This window comes from Pseudochaenichthys georgianus, chromosome 20 (assembly GCF_902827115.2).
Source record: "Pseudochaenichthys georgianus chromosome 20, fPseGeo1.2, whole genome shotgun sequence".
Lineage (NCBI taxonomy): Eukaryota > Metazoa > Chordata > Actinopteri > Perciformes > Channichthyidae > Pseudochaenichthys > Pseudochaenichthys georgianus.
Window position 1 is genome coordinate 17,196,091 of NC_047522.1, and position 21,624 is coordinate 17,217,714.

General features: G+C 40.1%; 1 protein-coding gene across 1 annotated transcript; it reads left to right on the forward strand.

Annotated features, from left to right (window-relative positions):
- Positions 1-506: 506 nt before the first annotated feature.
- LOC117465554 (tyrosine-protein kinase yes-like) lies at positions 507-21,546 on the forward strand. Its single transcript, XM_034108433.2, has 12 exons — positions 507-1,131; positions 8,484-8,779; positions 10,505-10,604; positions 11,332-11,430; positions 11,624-11,727; positions 12,895-13,044; positions 13,367-13,522; positions 14,795-14,974; positions 17,053-17,129; positions 17,386-17,539; positions 19,044-19,175; positions 20,182-21,546. The coding sequence occupies exons 2-12, from the start codon at positions 8,497-8,499 to the stop codon at positions 20,388-20,390; spliced, it is 1,644 nt and encodes a 547-aa protein (XP_033964324.1). The 5' UTR covers positions 507-1,131; positions 8,484-8,496; the 3' UTR covers positions 20,391-21,546.
- Positions 21,547-21,624: the final 78 nt, after the last annotated feature.

Genomic DNA, 21,624 nt, shown 5'->3' on the forward strand with positions numbered 1-21,624 from the left:
TTCATGTCTTTTATACATACATTACAAGAGATTTGGAAAGTTTCAGGATAAAAGATTCTCTCTCTTTTTGGCCTGATCCATCTTATCTATATAACAACCTGTCTGAAAATGAGCTGAACAGATTTTGGCCACTCGTTGTCTTTGTTTTGGCTGTATGTTTATATCTATTTCCTGTCAATTGTTTTATGTGTAAGTCAAATAAGATTCATTTAAAACAAGATGACAATTCCTTGTGTGTTCACATGTTTGGACAATAGTGCATTTGACATTTGTTCTATTGGAAAATAAAATAAAAGTACAAACAAAAAGGATATTGTATTCATCATATTGTCTCAAGTTCATATTTCAGAAATACTACCATAATAAATAAAGAATACAATTAAAGTTGAGCAATAAAATAAAAAAGAATAAGAAAAAATACATTAAATATAAACATAAAACAGGCTCACTAAAATTCAACCAAAAAAGTAAGTACTAAAACAAATGTTTAGTTCCTCATGGTCAATAAATCTGATCTGCAGATGTGTGGCTGCAGTAACACCAGTCCACCAGCAGAGGTCGCCATCGATCCGTGCATGAGACAGAGAATGGAACAGATTGAGGCGCTGCGAGTCCTCCCTTTTTCCAGCCTTCCTGATCCTCCACTCTGCAGCTCCTCTGCCCTCTCGTCCCTCACATTATCTGTCTTTAATAGTTCTTTATTCGGCCTCTTCTCTTCCGTGTGATCGCCTCCTCTCCCTGCTGATCTGGGAGCAGCTGTACCGGACCGATCTCCCAGCTGTGTGCCTCTCCAATCCCGCAGGCAGGGTCGGCCATGTTGTTGTGTGGGGGTTGATGCAAGTTTAGTAGTAAGGAAGTAGAGGCTACAAAGAGCTGGGACACTTCAGGATCTCACTTTTTTTTTTGTAAATGCTGCAGCTGGATTAATCCTCTGTGATGACAATGACAGAGGATCCTCACAGATTTCACTTCAGCGTTAAGTCTGACCTCTCTGCTGGAGGCATGAAGTGAGGATGAGGAAGGGTCGGTCCCATTTGGAATAACTCGGATTTTTTTTTTGTCCCGGATCTGATCGGGAGGAGAAGGGGAAAACAGGAGAAAAGACAAGAAGAAGAACGTGGATTTGTGAAGGTAAAAACCCGTAGTAAAGTGTAAGCAGGATAAGGTAAGGATGGGCCAGCTGCTCGCCTGTCTGACCTGTCATCAACAAAGGAATGAATGTGTCTTATGATAATCACACACACATATAGCCTACCTGGCTGTATGGTGTATTATAGACTGTATTCCTCCCTGCAAACCGAGAGTCATTTATTATTAATCAGATCAGAGGTTATAAAAATACCAGTGAAGATGCAGCATGTGCTTAAAGTCCCTCAGGAATATTCATGCGACCATATCGGATAGCAGACTTTAAAGTAGGACAAGGTCAGAATAGCACAGATATTTCACACTATAATAAATAATTCAACAGACCTATCACATTTAATATGCTAATAAAATAAAGGGTTAACCTCCCCAAAATAAATCTGTATTTTCTTATATATAAATGTAAAGATAAGATCATTGGGAAATGATTTCCTTACAGCAGCATGTTAAAACAAAGGCATAGCACATAATTGGGAAAATAGTTGTAGAAATCATGAAATATAAATTTTTAAAAATAACTGAAAAGTGAAATATATGGATAATAGATATATATATATATATATATATATATATATAAAGATACAACTCTGTAGACTATTCTCTCACTTGGCATCTGTTTCCCACTTATTGTATTCATTTAAAGTCAAATTAGCTCCAGCAAAAATGCCATCTCATTTCAAATATCTAACCCATAGATTATTGTTTAATGATAAGCAGGTTAAGGAGGAAGAAGAAGTTCACTCCAATTTATGGATGATGCTGTCAGTCAAACTTCCTGATATGGCTTTATGATGATCTTCTTCTACTTCCACTTCCACTTCCACTCTGAGGGCAAGGACTTTTGGGAATGGTGACACTCAAATGCTTGAGATGACTGGAGAACATGTCAGGATACAGCTTATTCTGAACAGCTCTGCACAACTGTGACTGAATCACTGCAATCCATATAAGGACTGGTGCACTTGGGAGTGAAGGAAGGTAAAGGGGAAGACTCTGATTTCTAAGATTTGTGTTATGAATATGTGCTGGGGAACCATTGGAAATTGAATAGACTGATTTGGTTGACCTATAGGACCTCTGTATGAGTACTTGCTCAGGCAGATTGAAATTCCTGTTTTTATACTTAATGTTTTTCTTTTTTACTGAAGGTTTGTTTATGGGAAAACTCACCTCAGGATGTCTTGCTGATAGCAAACCTCTCTCTCTTGATACACACTCTTAAAAATGAACTCAAGATATCCACAAATACCAAGTATTAATCTGATAGGACTCTTTTATTCACACATTTAAAATCATGTTGATATTATTGTCATTTAATGTAACATGAGGTAGCTAAACATTGAGCTTTTTAAAATGACATTGACCAAAAAAAACTATTTACGTAATTGCAGATCCCTGAAACCCTTAATAAGGTCAGTATTAAACTATTTTGAATCCGGTGAATGGGATCTGTTTGCCATTTAATCTGTATCAGCAGCTGATTTCTCTCCCTAAATGATTATTGTCTAGCTTTAGAGAAGTTACTGAGTAATTGTTGTCAGAAATGTGCAAGAGCTTGCCTTGTTCTTGTAAAACATGATGTTCTTAAGAGAATCTTGTCAATATTTAATAGTGAGGGTTGGTTGTATTTTTCCAGAGACAACAGCCTCTTCCAGTTTATTACATGTTGACAATTCAAACACCCAGCTCTGTTACGTGCTGTAAATAGATGGTCGTACACACTGAGAGTCCCAAAATAGCTCAGGTGCCAGGTAGTCCCTCCCATTAGACCTGTTTATTCTAGAAAATGTGTGATCTCTGTTCTGTGGCAGCACAGTTACTCACATGAGCTCAACACAAAGCGTGTCTATGACCACTGAGTAATGAGTACTGTTTGTCAAATTAGTGACATATTTTCACCCAGGACTGATATCTTGGTGCTAAAGACATCTGTCAATAGTCAAGCACTCTTAAGTCCTTCCATTCATTTCCATTGTTTTTCATATTTAGTTTTTCTTTCCCGAGGCACTAGTGTCATTTTACTTGTGTGCAAAAGAACACTACGCCCAGTTTGAATAATTTTATGGTGTTTGTTTAAAAACTCTGAGGCTTCACATCGGACCATCACATGACTCTTCTGCAGCCACAGTTTTAACCCTTCGGCATCAGAGGAATGTGATCAATGGTGGCAGGCAGCATATGTTGCCGATCTGAAGGCCAGTAAAGCTCCAGAGACCCTCCCCACGAACAGCTGTCCGAGGGGATGCTGGGCAGGGTTTCACTGCTGCTGGCTGATGGATGAAGGAACTCCACCTTCATGTCCTTTAGCTCCACTACTTGACTTTCATCTGGCCAAATGTCAACTTCATCAGAGTCTAGATAACTTAAACCCCAGGGGAGGCTGTTTAGGCAAACTGAGATGCAAAGAAGCTATTCTAAAGTCAGGGTTTAGTACATGTGTAGTGCCTGAAAGAAAGATTACAAATGCACCTTTTCTTCTGATTACGTTCCGATTTGATAACACAAAGCTCTCTGTTGTTGAAATTCAATCTATAGGCGTCTCTTAGTTTCTGACTGCTCGTATATACTGTAGATGACCCTGCGCAGCTTACTCAGCGAGACTTCATCTCTGCAGCCTTCTTTAACATTCTGAACCACGACCTGCAAGCTACCAACCTTCCTCATCGTTCCAGCTATCAGCGAGTGAGTCTCTGTCTTATCAGCTTTTTGTGAAGCCTGGGTGGAATTCTCACACTTGGATCGGAGAGGAGGAGGAAACCGCAAGCAGGGTTTGTGATAAGAGGACTGCAGGTTTAAGCGTATCACTGTAACAGGGAAGTATGTACAGTTAGGCGTGTGTGTGTTCTAGGTGGATACAAGCAGAGACAAGAGAGGTTACAGGTCAACAGAGCTTCTGAAGTTCATGGAGGGGAACATATGGACACATTTAGTTGTTTTAATGTTCTTGCAAGACATGTGTTTTGGATGAATTGGCTGCATTGGAAGGTTTTTAATACATAGCAGCAAGTGGGTTGAACAAACTTATTTCAGAAGGGTCCAAAGATGCAACCATAAGTCGCTCAAGGCTATTTCTTTGTCACCAATGATATTTATACTGAATATATTTAGGCTTTGGACTGTTGTTTGCTTGACTCAGCAGATATCAGTTCTACAGTAGCTGACAATCTCAGTTATTAAACAAAGATATCTGTAGCCTGTGGCCCAAAAAACTGTTTCTCTACCAAGGTCGACACTGTGTTTTCTTTTTTTCTTTTCTCGAAAGAAAAGACTTCTGTGCCGTTGAATACACATCTTTGTTATCAAGATTTCAAAGTGGTCGGCTGAGATTTAGCGGATCATTTGGAACAGTCCGTTTCAAATCAGTGCTTCGATTGAACTTCACATTTCCAACCAGATAGAGGAAGTAGCCTCTGTACAGCATATTCTATTATGACATGTAAACATCCTCATTTAAACTCTTCACCTTCCTCTCTTATCGTTTCTGCGTGGCTCTAACTGGTGCAACTGAAAGTCTTCTCTTCTCAGCTCATGCGATGTGCTGTTGTAGGTCATGTTATCATCCTGGGGGCAGTGGGATGTTGTCAGCATTAAGAATACGTTACTATATTTAGCAGCAAGGCAGATTTCCCTCTGGTTTGTTAGTAAATGGCTCTGCTGTTCAAGAATCAGCTTTTCAGTGTATACACTTGGATCTAAAAGTCAGTGATGTTTGACATTCAGACTTGTTTTGGACTTCCCTTATTTAAAAGACTGAGTGTGATACATTGCTGACACCTTTCAATAGCGCTTCTAGCTTTATTGACCTTACATGCTATCCAAGTTACGATATGTGTGTTGCATTCTTTTTCACGTCGTCACGTGTGTATTCTGACTTTGGTGTGACAAACTCGAGGGTGTCATTACGTGATTTATCAAAGGCCTAAATGACCATGTGCAGGATAGAGTCTGGGGTGGGCTCTGTTTCAGCTCCAGGCCCTGGTGGTTTGGTTGTTTTCTGTTATTATCCTCTTAGGGTAAATCCTCCATCCTCATAATCCTCCTAGTTCAAGCTGGTAGAGCTGGCACTGTCTGCCTGGTTTCCCCCCCCCCTCCCTCATCCAACCAACCTGCTGTTCCCCTCCTCAGTTTCTCTCCTGGACTCAATCTAAACCATTTTCTTTATGCCCACACAGCCACTGATGGGAATGTTATATCACTCTGTTGCTTTGCAGTGCTTATCACCCTGGATTCTGAGGGAATGGTCTGGCTCGGATATTGTGTTTTTATGTGCACTCCTCCAGTAGATATCATTTTATCTTGTAGTGCAGTTCATATCACATGAAGACGGAACATGTGTGTTAGTACACACCCTGTCTGCTGACAGATAAGCTAGCAGCGCTCTACCTCTGTTGGGGATTTCTATCATTTTTAATGCTGCTTAAAACTAAAAACATAATGCAGAAAATGCTCCGTGAAAGGGTTCCATAGATACAGTTTAGTTCTTCTGTTAGCAGCTAACACTTTTGCTAACATCATTTGTTGCTTTATAATTCCTTCCTTATTTACACTGTACCGAAGCCAAATAACTCAAAGTGTTCTGTCTTTGATGACAAAAAGAGGACAGCTTGTGCATTGTGGCTGTATTTAGGCACTGTGGTGATTTGAGCTAAATACTAGCATCACTATGCTAACAGGATGCCGACGCTAACATTTGCTAATAAGCCTTTACCCAAATTCTCCAGGTAGCCTATTTGGTCATAAACCAGAGTGTTTGACAAATTCAAATCGTGACCTGGTAATGGCACAAGTGTAAGGGTATTAACATAGTGATTAGCATTTATAATGTATAGGATTCTTTCATATTTGTAGAACATATAGCTGTTAAGATATTTCAGTTAGGTGGTGTGCAGGAGTAGCCTACAAACCAACAGACAGACATTGCCACAGCAAAAACAGCCCCACCCTGCAAATTATTTGTATTTTTATACAGTATAAGACTATAAGTGTTGATTTTTATTTTATTTTCATCAGTATTTAGCCATTTTCATATACTAAGCCATGGGCGTCAGGATTTGGGGACCTGGAGGGTGGCTATTTCCCGAACAGATCAAAATATAGGAAGTGTGGACTGGTGCTTGGAGAGGTGCTTGTATAGCAGTATATGTGTATGATTCCTTCAAATCCTCTGTTACCGTCACATCTACTGTATAATCCTAAATTACAATGTATGTGTGATGTCCACAAGGGTTGTATTGTCTTTAAGGCTCCTTACTTTCAGCTCAGTATTCGACGATTTTTAATTGTGGTCGGTTCATGTCTCATTTTTGGCCGGGACATCATTCCATCTTTATATTGCAAATATTTCTGGGACTCTGTCCAGTGTTTCAAAGCGTGGTTAGTTCACTGCTAACCCAACGAGCCAGACTCTCGTCCGTCTGATGATGAAACACAAGCCCACAGTAGTTGAATGAGCTACTGAGTGAAGCTCTCTGCTTTCCATGACACTGGTTTTGTCTGGAGGTTAACGGAAATGTTGGCTTGAAAATGCAACGTCTGTTTTCCATGCCAACATTCTCATTGGCTCGAGATCTAACATCTGAGCTTAGATTTATTAGCCTTTTTGGAAGACATTTTTAAGAAATCTGTTTTCTTTTGATAAGTGACTGACCACGCATAAAATGGCGTGTGCTCAGCACGAGCCGAAACCTAATATTTCAACGGTTTTGTACTTTTTTTATTTGAGCAAATATAATCTTAGACGTCTTTTGTGGTTTGTCCCCATTTCGTTGATTTCTTTGACAGTTCATCTGGAGAACTCCATGAACTCTCGAATGCGCCCCTCCTTCTTTTCCGATGGGAATAAAATCCCTCCCAGCACCAAACATCAAGGCCACTGTTCCAAAATCAGTGAAAGGTGCATCAGTTGATCCTATTCCATTTCACAGACCCATGATTGTTAGCCTGTTATCTTGTCACTCCTGCCTACAACTGTGCCACAAGGCTGTTCAGTACCTTGTCTGTTTTGTCTGCTTTCACGCCCAACATCACTGTACAAAAGATCGAATTTCCATTCAATCGTCTATTGTTTTACTGTCCTGTTATGTGTCCAACTCCTCGCGCAGCTGTTGTTCTTGGAGAATGAAAATGTTCTGATCTCCCTCGACATAGACTTCTTTACGAGCGTGTCTGATTGCATCCACATTTTCCGAGCCTTCACCTCACAAAAGAATGCCTCAGTGGGACTCCGGACAAATTACGTTAGAAGGAGGAATGACAATCACGCAGATGGAGGCACACGGATGTTTAAATCGTGTAGCATGGTCAGCATCAATGGGCCCCTGGGTTCATAGGTCATAGGTGTAAAAGGCACCCCATTGTTCGACACAGGAGCAAGACACCCAGACTGTTTCTGTATTTCTTTGCTGGTGAACCACAAACCGCAGACACAAAATCGACTCAGAGATGTTGCTTGGAGTGTTATTTTTTTAGATTTGTTTATATCTCTTTGATATATCTCGGGTCATTGTGGTTGGTTTGCATCTGCATGGATTCATTTTGCGTTTCTTTTTAGTTGTGTTGATCTCTTTCTAGTCATTTTACATCTCTTTGTGGTAACTTTTCTTTTTTTCAGTCAAGTCAAGGACATTCTTTTCACCTTTGTAGTCATTGTGTGTTCTCATGCAGTCATTTTGATTATCTTTATGGTTATTTTGCATGTCATTGGATAGACTTTACAACCAACAAATATGAAAGTCAAAGTGTTCTGGCCTTGAACCCTTGGGCCCCTTGTTTTGTTCGCAGTAAGCTTTTTTAGCAATTCCTTGTGGGCCCCTGAGGGACAATTTGAATCACAACAAGGCATCAATGTAAAATACAGCTTTAATATTACAGAGAATGTTCTATATTTCAAGACACAAAGGCTTTACGTTTGCTTTAATCTGTCACTTGTATGTAAATAACAAGTGATCTCTTTATGTAACAACAATGTCATGTAATAGATCAAAACAATATAGAATGATAATCGCCTTTTCATCCCTCTGCTTTGCGGTTGTCATACCCTAAACATGCGTGCTCTACACGTTGGAGTGGTGCGTGGTTGAAAGCGGATTTGTCTTTAACCCATATGTCCCAGTTACCACATGGCTTACGGTCCGAGCACGTCACAACAACAAAATCATTCACAGAAAAATATCAGGTCGTTTGATTTTTGTTTCATAACGCATGCAAGCACCTTATGTTGCAATATGTCATCCCTCTCCTCCCTTGGCCCGTCATTTCATATGTATCAACAGTGAGATAATGTGATGTTCTTCAATCTGCTGGAATTAAATAGAGGACTTTGTGTTGTGTCTGTCCAGGCAGGGCGAGACGATGGGCTGCATTAAGAGCAAAGAGGACAAAGGTCCTACCATGAAGTATCGGCCAGATAGTTCCGCAGCGTCAGACCCCAACTCCACCATCACCACACCTCACGTGGGTCACTACGGACCGGACCCCACCCAGCTGCAGCAGAACCAAGCCCCCTCCTCAGGCTCTGGGACTGGGAATTTCAACCACACCCTCATGCCGTTTGGAGGCTCGTCTGCCATGACTCCCTTTGGAGGGGCGTCCTTCACCGGCCCTGCGTCCAACTCGTTCTCCGGCGCCGTCTCAAGTGAGTAGGGTCATACAATGCTGATAATGCACTTAATGGAGAGCTGAATGACACACTTATGCATACATGATTTTGTAGCCCCTTTCTTGCTGACCGTATTTCCTGTAAATCTTACCATCAGGTTTTGAATCTATTTTTCTTATCTTCTCATAATCTTTGCATTCCTCAATCAGCTTTCTGCTGTGGTATTTCCATAATACCATATGGTAGTCAATCTGTAATGCCATGTTTTTTATGTATATTATTATGAATCATATTTTAGAGACTTGAGTTGCTACAGATGTGTAATCCATCTTGTTTTTCATCCTTTTCATAAATGCTTCGGCTTTAGAGCTGGATGACATTTCTGCTTTCTGTCATGCAGAGAGGTTTTCAAAGTGTGAGGATGTTTTCCACAGGGATTTTCCAAACTATTTCAATGGTGGTTTAGTGAATGGAAGTAAAGGAAAATAACATTAGTTAAAAGTGTGATTTGGTTAAAAAGATAGTTCAGAGGTACAGTAGTTTTGGTGAATGTTATATTTGTACATACTTTTCCAGAGATAGAATTAAGTAAATGCTTTAGGACATCATCTTTTTAAAGTATTTGGTGTAGTCTATTGTTATGTCCAACAGCAGTATGGCTATCTTTGATTATTGAGTGCCTTGTGATGAAATACCTTTGCTCTTTCCAGTCTTTCCCTGAGGGCTCCACATTTGAAATCCCCTGATCTAACACAATGATTCTGTCCAAAACCTTGGGTTATGATCAACCAGCTGCAAAAAAAATGGTGTCTTGATTTGAAAGCTTATTGTCAGACTCTTCTGGCTAATCCGCATTTACAAAAGAAAACACAGACATAATGTTAACTGAGATAATAAAACACTAATGTGTACTAATGAAGTAATCATTTTGATTACAGTAAATGGGTTAAAACATACAAACATACTTAACCCTGAGCTTAAAGTGGTCAGTATGCTGATCCGACATGTCGGTGTCACGGCTAATGCCCCAGCCATTGTTGTTTTAACTAGCTTTTCCTTGTTAGATTTGACACGGACCCTGTTATCACCCCTGATCACCCTAAATGTGTCTGAGCAGCTTACAGCGATGCAAAGCGCAAAGAGATGTTTCGGCGGGATTTGGGTTGTAATCCTCCGCCACGCTGGATTATCTGCTCTCAGAGAGGGGCGAAGGTGGCTCATGCTGTGGTGTTAGCTTTCTGCAGAGATAATGGGATTATTGTTGACAGCATTGTTATCCGCGGTGGGGATATGAATGTCATCTGTGTGGGGGTGTGGCTGTATAGGTTTTACAGGTTCACTATGGGAGGGAGAGATGAGTTTACGCATACCATAATTTACAGAACTATGTCTTCTGACTATTACACATTTAATACTGCTAATGGAATCTAGCTTATGACTGTTAGACAGATGTTTCTATTAAAAACCTGTTTAATATACTGGCTCTCCTGTGGCTTGTGACTTGAGTTCAGTCACAGTCATATTTCCATGCAGGAAAAATACAATATTATTATAGAGCGAGGGAAATCAATACAGTATGAGCTCTCAGACCTTGGCGAGACGAATTTAGCTTCCTTGATTGCCCTTTAAACAGTCACCCACACAAACAAACACTTCTGTTTCCTACGTGCAGTTCCTCTCAAGCTTCATACTAACTCTGTCCTCTGCTATTATGTGTGTTTACAGTCAATACATGTTGGTCTGTTTTGTGTTTTATTTCAGGTGGTGTTACATTCTTTGTGGCCTTGTATGACTATGAAGCTAGGACATCTGATGATCTTTCATTTAAAAAAGGAGACCGATTCCAGATCATCAACAATACGTAAGCTTCTGTGCAGTTTCTAGAGTCTGATTGTCAGCAGAATTTAAAAAAAACTCCATTTTATGAACCTTGTTGGAAAGGATGAAGCACATGCGGGGAAGAACCCATTACATTGTGAAGCAGATGAGGTTGATACACAACATTTATTTTCCTCTTTGATTTACGTTGTAGGATAGCGAAGGCCTCTGCGAAGGTTTGCAGGTGCCCTTCTACTTTAAATATGTTTCCTTGAAAGTACCGCAGCTGTTATATTGGGATGAAAAGTCTATTTTTCCAGCAGTAATCCCCAAACTGCACCTGTTCCGTATTCATGAATGCGTTTGATTGCAACTTGTTTCCTGTTGCTAGCTTTCTGCACAGCGCTGTGGATCTTTTATTTGATCCATGCTGCGGCAGAAACATCGCCTGAGGTTAGAGCATTGTAATGTAAATTAGATTAGAGTCATTCAATCCCCATTGTGACGATGCTTTCAGTCCTACCTCATACTTCAAAGACAGCTCCAAATTTGACTCGGCAGAATTAAATGAATGCAGAACAAATTACATAAAAAGCTTTGTACCTTTTTTAGTTGTTACCATAAGCAACCCTGCTGCCTAAAGTGAGGATAATTTTCAGACCAAATTATTAATTATTATCCCTTATTAACCACTTTTCATCAAGAGTATCAATCATAGCAGGATGTAAAGTAATTTGTCTCATCTCTCCTGTGTCCTTTTCCTCCTGCAGAGAGGGAGACTGGTGGGAGGCTCGCTCCATCAATACCGGGAGAAATGGCTACATCCCCAGCAATTATGTGGCCCCTGCTGACTCCATCCAGGCTGAAGAGTAAGGCCTTGTTATAACCTCATTACCCCGTCTACAGGGACTGCACATGGAGGCTAATAACACTAGCATGATCCCATCTCACGTGGCTTACAATAAGCACACAGATATATGTGATGTTCAACCTTCAGATCCTCAGTCACCACTTAAACCGTGGGTTTGGCTGCTATTTAAAGTATTTTCTTTCGCTTGACAGGTGGTACTTTGGTAAAATGGGACGCAAAGATGCTGAGAGGTTGCTGCTGAATACGGGAAACCAACGAGGAACTTTCCTGGCACGAGAAAGTGAAACTACTAAAGGTTAAGATAGCTTCTTTGTTAAGTATTGTGGAAATTGCTTGGAGAAATGGAGCTTGTGTGAAGTAGGAGTACTTTAAGCTGGAATGGACACAAAACACTCCTGTTTTAATCATCGCTACAGTCCGGCAGTGGCTCAGTCAGTAGGGGCTTGGACTGCGAGCCGTAGGGTCGCCGGTTCAAGTCCCCGAACAGACCTAAATATGGAGTGTGGACTGCTACTTGGAAAGGTTCCCAGTTCACCTCCTTGGCCCTGCCGTGGTGCCCTTGAGCAAGGCACCGGACAACCCCCTTCCCCCCCCACTCCCATTGCTCCCCGGGCGCTGTACAATAGCTGCCCACTGCTCCTAGTACTAGACTCCTGGTACTAGGATGGGTTAAAAGCAGAGGCCAAATGTCACATGTGTGACCATTTAAAGAGGGGTTTCATCCCTCCAATTCTTCTTCATCTAACTGCATCAGAAAATGTCTGGTTCTTTGATTAAAAGGGGAAAAAAGTTAGTATGAAGCATCCAGTCATATACTGTGTTACTACAAATTGTGCTAAATATGAACATGATGATACATTTACCCCTTTCCTAAATGCAAAAACAAAGCTCTTCTGACCGACTTCCAACGTCAGCTGATATCACGTTTTGTAAAATGTTGTCTGACAAGCAAGCAAACTTTGTTTTGTGTAGCACTTTTCATGAAAACAAAGACAGAATATATGGGAGTTAAAAGGAACAAAGAAGACACAAAAACAAGGGTCTAAAGCAATGCAAGCTGCTTTGTGAAGGTTTTGAATGCTGACTTTGCTTAAAGCTAATGTTAGCATGCTAACATGCTAAACGAAAATGCTAATATGATGCTAGTACTGATATTTGTGCTAGATAGACAAGAGTAAATAACCAACAAGCAGCATTAAGTGTACAGAAAACCTGTTCTGTTAGCTTCCAATACATTTTATTTACAAGAGTAAAAATTCAATCTAAATGTATTATTCTCAGACATTGCACCATGAGTGCAATGTGTTCTGAGCTCTACCTTAAGGGTGTTTCTTTATTCAGCACCTGTAAAGTTAATATATGGATCTGGAGAAGGCTTAATTAAAAAATGCTATATTTTATAGTAACCACACTTGACACTTTTGTTTTGAATGTTGAAGGACATTTCCCTCGTCTCCTCTAGGTGCTTATTCTCTCTCCATACGAGACTGGGATGAAACCAAAGGGGACAATGTTAAACACTACAAGATCCGCAAGCTTGACAGCGGAGGATACTACATCACTACCCGGGCACAGTTTGACACACTACAGAAGCTTGTCAAGCACTACACAGGTATGTAGCTTGCACTGGTGTAACAATAACTATTATTGGAGCAGTTAGGATTTTAAACCTTGCATGAGGAGAGTTGAGGTTAAATCTCTATTTACCCTATTCATTTCTCGTCTGACTCTGGAGAGGGTATCAGTGTTGTAAAAATCCCCTCATTTATATTTCATCAAAGTAAGTGTAAGAACATGTATTCATCCACATAAAATGGAATGAATCGATGCATGAAACAGATTGCCTTTAAAACGCTGTACCCTGCTGGTTCATGTGGGTGTGTGTATCTGTGTGTGTCGCTGCTGGGTGTAATGTAGCGTTGTAATCTTCACAGAGCACGCTGACGGGCTTTGCCACAGGCTGACCGCGGTCTGCCCGACAGTCAAGCCTCAGACCCAGGGGCTGGCTAAAGATGCCTGGGAGATCCCCCGGGACTCCCTGAGACTGGAGCTCAAGCTGGGCCAGGGCTGCTTCGGAGAGGTCTGGATGGGTAAGAGCAACGCAGACGAGACACGCAGGAACACGTTCAGAGAATGCTTTATTGCCTCATGCAGTTTTTTTAATCGTAACTACCTACATGTTGAAATTCCAAGGCAGCCCAGATACATAAGAATCAAAATCAGTGAGTAAACCAAGATATTAAATAAAGAAGCAAGCACTCGTTGATAAAATAAGAATCAAATACGTACACATCCAAGGTAGAAACATGTAATTATTAAAGTAAGTGCATTGGTGGAAAGATTACTCAGTTAAGTCAAATTGGCAATAGCAAGTTGTAAAATTACTCTGTTACAAGTAAGAAGTACTGTATTGAAATTCTTACTTAAGTAAAAGTACAAAAGTAATCAAAATATATTTAAGTAACGGAAGTAAGAGTAGTTATTGTGTGTAATAGCCCATTTCAGAATTATATATAAGTTGAATTTCTTCATTATGATATTATTTGATGATGTCTATCACATCTGCTGGATATCTTAACCTAAAATGATGTCAATCTTTTGTATTAGTTAATGAATATGGTTAATTCGCTAATGATCTGAATCTATAAAATGGCGAGTAACTAAAACATTTGATATAAATGAAGTTAAAAAGTACCATATTGCGAAGTATAAATGGGAATTAGCATACAATTAATATACTCAGGTAGATGTACCTGAAATGTGTCCTAAAGTACTTAAGTAGATGTACTTTAGCACATTCAACCACTGAGTAACTGACACAAATAAAAGTAATTGCGTAGCAGCCAGGTAAAAGTAATAAATATTAACGGTATTTATTGCATGTGGTTGTTACAGTATAAAGCCATTTAAAAACAAGTAGCAGCTGGTAATCGACCTTGTTAAATGTTATAACAACATTATATATTTATATTTTAACAACAACAATGGTGTAATGTAGGAAGTGCAAAGATGATGTGCATAAATCCCACACACAAACCCTCCGATGCCTGTATTTATTGAGTCTATTTTTGTCCATTCCTGGGAATAATTCACTTCCTGCAGTTGCTTCCTCTGTTTGTTGAATTCTCTTTATCTCCAGAGATCATCTCACTCAGCTCCAGCCAATCTTATTTCTACCTTCCTTTTTTTGTTGTAACTCAGCTCATCCCAGGCATCCCATTTCGTCGGGGAGTGCATGCATGACAGCACATGTCTGAGCAATTACAAGACCTAATTAATGATACATCTCGCTCCAAGCCCATTAACAACACTGATTACCCCTGCGACCTGTGGGCGTTCTCTCCCCTATCTTTGTCTTCCAGGCACGTGGAACGGCACCACTAAGGTGGCCATAAAGACGCTGAAGCCGGGCACAATGTCACCTGAGGCCTTCCTCCAAGAGGCTCAGATCATGAAGAAGCTCCGGCACGACAAACTGGTGCCTCTGTATGCCGTGGTGTCCGAGGAACCCATCTACATCGTCACAGAGTACATGGCCAAAGGTACATCTAATATAAACCTGATTTTATAAGCTGCTGACTGGAATTTATGATTAGCAATTCAATTGAATTTCTCAGAACTCTCAACCCTGGGGAATAACAAGACTCAGCTGTTTCCTGTTACATGACACTGATTCGATCTATTTTTACAGAAAAGCAAAACATCATCTTAGCCTAGAGACTTTTCAGGCACACAACTGATCACACAGCCTTGGTTTAACACAAGTCAGATTTAAACATGGAGATTTCCTTCAAGGAAAAATGTAGATTTTATGGATGTCTTAATTAATGTGCTGCACAGATTGAAAGTCCTTGAAGGTCCCTTGTGGTTCCCTGAGGCCTGCAACTAGGATGTTTAATTGAAAGCTGCAGTAGTTCAGTGGGATTATTTAGTTTGTTTTAGATTAATGTGTGTGTAACTGTTCACTCTTTGACATGCCTTTCTGTCTGCATGCATGTCTAAATGCCTACAGTTTGTTGATATACTCTTTGGTTTGATCTGAGCTGTAGTATTTTTCACAGTTTCCTTAATGCATGCTTACTTAGATATTCACTTTAAATCCTAACCAGGATCTAGGAATGAATTTAAATACGAATATTCCCCACAGCAGCACAATGTTATGCAACTGGTATTGCGGGCCTTTTATTGCTCCTACAGTATATATTAGGGATGTAACGATATACCGAATATCGCGGTAAATAAACGTCCCAATACCATCGTGAGACTGACGAAATCTTCCGCGATTTTTCAATTTTTTTTATTTATTAATAACACTTTTTTTTGTTTTAAACCTTTATTTAACCAGGTGGTCCCATTGAGATCATCGATCTCTTTTTCAAGAGAGACCTGTCCAACATGGCAGCAAGTAGGTTACAACATGAACATAAAACAACAGAACACAAAAGGACATCGTATTTACAGGGCTACATGTACACACCTAGAGACATTGACAAGTACCAACAGTATATTTATATCTCGCCATGTCAATAAGCCTTTTGAAGTGGTGGAGAGACAATGCACAGTTTGACCCACTGCACATGGCCAAAGCATATCTCTCCGTCCCACTGAGGTGGCGTTAGACCTTTTCGCTGTCCGTCATTTTGACAGACAGGATCGTAAAATATCCGTCATAATCTCTTATTACCCGTTGGGTCTGAACAGTTCACAGGAGAGCACGCTCGTGAACTGTCAACGGGGGGGGGGGCGGTGTTATGCCGTGTGTGCATGCACCTCGCGGGAGCGCGCACAGCGTAAAGCAAAACCTCCCAGACATGTGTTGATCTGTACGGCAAAGTACGGTTTGGAAACGATATCATTTCCTTTTGTAGGGCATGCATAACACGGCATAACACCGGAGCCTCGCTGCGGGGAAACGTTGGCGCTGTTCCGAGTTTGTTCTAATCTGTCAAAATGACAGACTGCTTTCACATTTTTTTTCCGTCACTGTTAAATAAAATATTCGGTTGTCCCAGCAACATCAGTACCAAGCGAGAGAGTTTTTTCCAGAGCAGGAATATTGTAAATGCCCAAACATCCCAGCTTATAAATACCTGGAAATGTGGACATTCTCATATTCCTAAAAACCTGTCTGATGATGCTGAGCGAGTGACTAGTGAGTTTGAGTTGAGTTACTTGAAAAACTAAAGTGAAACTTGATTTATTTTATTGCAGGGTCTGATTATTAAATGTCCTTGTTTATTTGTGAGATGCAGTGGCACAAAGAAAATGCCTACTTTGTTTGGTAGTACTAGTAGGTACAAAAACACTGGTTTTCTTGTTCCAGTCTGTTACTGTCACTTTGTTTTTGACACTTTAAAATACCGCTATCCTACTAAAATGCTGTACAAATCAGATTTATTATGTAATAAAGAAACATTTTCCGAGTAAAAATGTTTTTATTGAAAAAAGATAAATTCACTTCTTTTTTTTACCTTTATTATTCAATATCGCGATAAATACCGTACCGTGGACATGTTATCGCGATATTATCATACCGTGAGTTTTTGGTATCGTTACATCCCTAGTATATATCATGGCTGTACTGCATTTACGACTTCTCACTGTCGCTGTTTTTTTATAGGAAGCTTTCTCGACTACCTCAAAGAGGGCGACGGTAAATTCCTGAAGCTCCCCTTGTTGGTGGACATGGCTGCACAGGTGAGAGATATATCATTTTCGTTTCTCGTTTCCGAAATTTGTGTCAGTGAATGTTAAGTTTAGCGTACTATTTTAAGCCTCTGAAGAGCAGCAGCCTCGGGTAAACATGTCTTCCTCAGTTTGCTTTTGTTCTTTCATTAATAGATCCCGACTCTTTATGCCTGACAGAGCAGGGCTTGATGTTTTGGGAGCTAAAAAAAACAATTCACCAATAACAGCCATCATGACACACTTTCAATTTTGTATTTATTTAAAGATCGCTGATGGAATGGCTTTCATTGAGAGGATGAACTACATCCACAGGGACCTGCGCGCTGCTAACATTCTGGTGGCCGACAACCTGGTGTGCAAGATCGCTGACTTTGGTCTGGCCAGGTTGATAGAGGACAATGAGTACACAGCCAGGCAAGGTGGGTAAACAAACACATAGAGACAAAGTGAACCCCTGTTGTCTCCTATCATGGTGAATTAGGATAAACCAGATGCTCCTGCTGCGTCTGATTAGTTGCGCTTTTCACACACTGGGAGAATTCATCTCGCTGCTATTTCTGCTTTTTAAAAGGTTTTTCAGTTCTCATTATCAAGTACATTTGGATTGCACTATGTAATGGCTATAGAATAATGAAAACATCAGGGTCCCTTATCCCTAATAATCCCTATGAGCCTTGCTTTCATTATGCAATTGGGTATGATCTCTTGAGAAAATGAAGGCTCGATTTATCGCACAAAGGAAGTTCTCAACCATTACACAACCAAAACCAAAACGGATAGCATTTTAGTTTTATTAATGCCAGTTATTCACAGTTTATACCCACAGTAAATGACAGAGTGGAACAATCAAAGTAAATAAAAAGTATTAATGGACAATAAAGGATCATATAAAGCAGATGAGCTGTCATAAAACATAATATACCTATTGAGTCTACAGCCATGCAAGCATCTCAGGGGAAGTAGCAAAATAGACGACAGCGATTCAATGCTAACAATTATGTTTACTTGCTGATGTTCAGCATGTAACTGAATGTTCAACAGGGGGGATTAATGTCATGTTGTTTGTGCTACAGCTTTGAAAAAGTACCATTTTAAATATTTAGCAGTAGCAACTTCCAATCCCAGTTTTACTTTGATTCATCCTCACATGTTGGTGAATTTACATAAGGACTGTATCTTCAGTAGAACACATCAAAACTGTTTACTGCAAGACTTGTGGTAGCATTTGCTAAAAAACGTTTTCTGGAAATAAGAGACTCAACCATTTATTGCATTTATCCAATTTTTCTTCCACACCTTTGTAAATATATCAAATTGTTACTCGTGAGGAAGGGATATATAATATGTTATGAATCTACTGCTGCGCATACATGTTCCATTACTCGTCTTTTGCCTTTAAATAATGGCAAATATACATTTCCAAGAACTTGGGGCAAACAAAAGCCAAATCTAAGGACTTTTTCTATTAATTTTCCCAAATATTGAATGCCCATTTAAGGGATAAAACACATTAACACACCTTAAATATATCCTTTATAGTCTTACCTATCCCTTGAACATTCTAATTTGAGATTCTGTATTTACAAGCTAAATAGAGGACTGAATATAATATGGTCTTTATGATCTAATTTGCTTTTATAAGAGATAATATTTGACTTGTTCCATCAGGAAAAGCACAGGTGTAAATACTTAAATGAATTACTGCTGAATTCCATTTAGCTGCTCTCATTTCAAGCCCTCGTTAGTGTTATTAGTAACACCTGTGCCTCACTGCTTTTCCTTCTATGACAAGTCTCTCTGCTGTGAGAAAGGCCTATTGTTGGTCACTATGGCCATTGTTAATAACTGAAAATAGAGCCAGACATGGAGGCATACGCCCTCTAGTGGAATCACCTCATCCCTCTCCTCTCCATCACGTCACAGGAGCCAAATTCCCCATTAAATGGACGGCCCCAGAGGCTGCGCTGTACGGCCGCTTCACCATCAAGTCAGACGTGTGGTCCTTTGGGATCCTTCTCACCGAGCTCGTCACCAAAGGCAGAGTGCCCTACCCAGGTAAGTGACAGCGACACGCTCATACACACACAGGACAAGAAAACATCCGCAGGGCAGCGTCAGAGGGCGGGGATATCAGCCTTCAGTCTGTCGGTTAATGTCTGAGGCTGGAGTGGCGCCGTCTGACATTGTCTGCACTGGTTGTTTATGCCTCTGCAGGGGAACACACACACAGATTAGATGAGACCATCTGGTGGAGGACGATCAGGAGATTGAACACCACTCTTGTTTATAACCATCTGCCAGATTGACACTGCCCTGGGGAGCAGTGCCTGCAGTCTGCTGCACCACCTTTGCACGGCTCCACTTTCTATTAGATGTAGCACTGACACAATGAATTGATTAGTGTACTTACGGAAATCAATTTTTTAAATATTGATCGATTTAGACAGAAATAATCTCTAAATTCTCATTTGAATAAACGTCTATTCAGTGACTGATGAAGGTATGTAATATTGGTATTTTTACAAACTGGGTACCTTTGGTATTCCCACAAAAACCCCACAAACGCTTTCTGAGAAGTGAGATCCAAAAACACTTCTGCAAATACTACTTAGTGCCAAAGATCTTGCCAAAAACAACAAAACTGTGTTGGTGTTTGTAACTCTATGTACAATTTTGACATTTTGGGAGACACTCAGATGTCTTGCAGTATTGTTATATGAGGACATCAATACACCAATGTATGTATGCACATTCAAAACAACAACAATGAGCTTTAGGGAAGCAGTTGGGTTTTGTTACGGTCAGTCACAGTCAGGCTAGCTGTTTCAGTCTCTATGATAATTTAAGCCAACAGTCTCCTGGTTTCCTCTAACTTAGAATTCAATGAACAAATCTGATCACCATTTCTCAAGAAGAAAAATGCTAAATAGCTGCTGTTTTTAAATCATTCTTTCACTGTCCATTTTTCACATTTTTTAACATTCCTTATACTAAGAAATGATAAACCCCTCTCCGAAAAGAGAGCTCTGACAGTCCTTTCTACCTCCCGTCTCCCTCTCAGGCATGGTGAACCGCGAGGTGCTGGAGCAGGTGGAGCGCGGCTACCGCATGCCATGTCCCCAGGGCTGCCCCGAGTCCCTGCACGAGATGATGAAGCACTGCTGGAAGAAGGACCCCGACGAGAGGCCCACCTTCGAGTACCTGCAGTCCTTCCTGGAGGACTATTTCACCTCCACAGAGCCTCAGTACCAACCTGGAGAGAACCTATAGCCTGCCTTCACTCTGAAACGCCTCGAAGCACACTTGCTTGAAGACGTGAGCTCTTAAATATTGAACTTAAGTCAACTGGAATCCAGGATAACCAGTTGCATTAACCACTACTTGTTCTTGATTTTTTTTTTTCTCTTTTGCTTTCAGCGTCCGCCATCATTTCATATATTTTTGTTTTCATTCATGGTACTATTATGTTTTTTTGGCCTCTATGTGGTTTAATGTGGAGCTTTCACACTCCACTCACCCCCAAATTGTATTCTTTTGTAGTAAATTGGTAAATTATGCATTGGAACGATTAATTATTAACAGAGATAATATATTAAACTAATAGAGCAGCTCTCAGGGGACTGATGGTCATTATCACAGTCCATTTACAGTGATTAAATCCCATACAGCTTAACTTTAATTACATTTCATCAGCTTCAGTGCAATTTTTGAGTGTTTATCTGTGACATGATATTTTATGAATTTCGAACATTTTGCTTTTTATATCATTTTCCTTAGTATTTTCTTTTTATCACATGAATTATCACATTTTATTCATATCACATGGACATGGTTTTATTGCTTCATTGGGAGACTTTCCCGACTGTCCATCCTCGTGCCGAAATCTCTGCTAAGACTTTTTATAACATTGCCATAATTCTGTGTTCATCGCTGCCCTGGTTGTATAATCTGACTGCAATCACGACAGACACACACTTACATAAAAACAGTGTGTGTAATGTGTCAGTGAGTTAAACAGTGATGAACCTCGTGGACTTGCGGCTTCTTGCCAAGCCACAATGACATTTCATGAAAAAGCCACCATATAAACTGGTTGGAATTTTTTTTTATCTTCTACAATGTGACTGAATGAAGCACTTGGGACTCTTTCCTGCTCATGTATCTAAGGTGGCTCTGCAGAAACTTTGTATAGCAATGTCGACAGTTTTTTACAGTCCTTTTATCTTTGCATTTGGTTCCTGTATTGACTCTTTAGGGCAGTATTATAAGGGGGTTTAACACTAATTGATGACTGAGCTTGTAAAGAAGGGCTTTGTATGTTATACAATCCTCATTTTGTAAGATTATTAAGAAAATGGACATGATTGCAAATTATATTTGGGAGGGAGGTTGTGGGTGGAGAGGTATTTGTACAATAAAGACGTGATTTTACAAAGTCCAGTGTTCTTTTTTTTTATTAGTACATGTTTGTCTCTTTAAGTGTCAGGTGGGTATGTCTATGGTT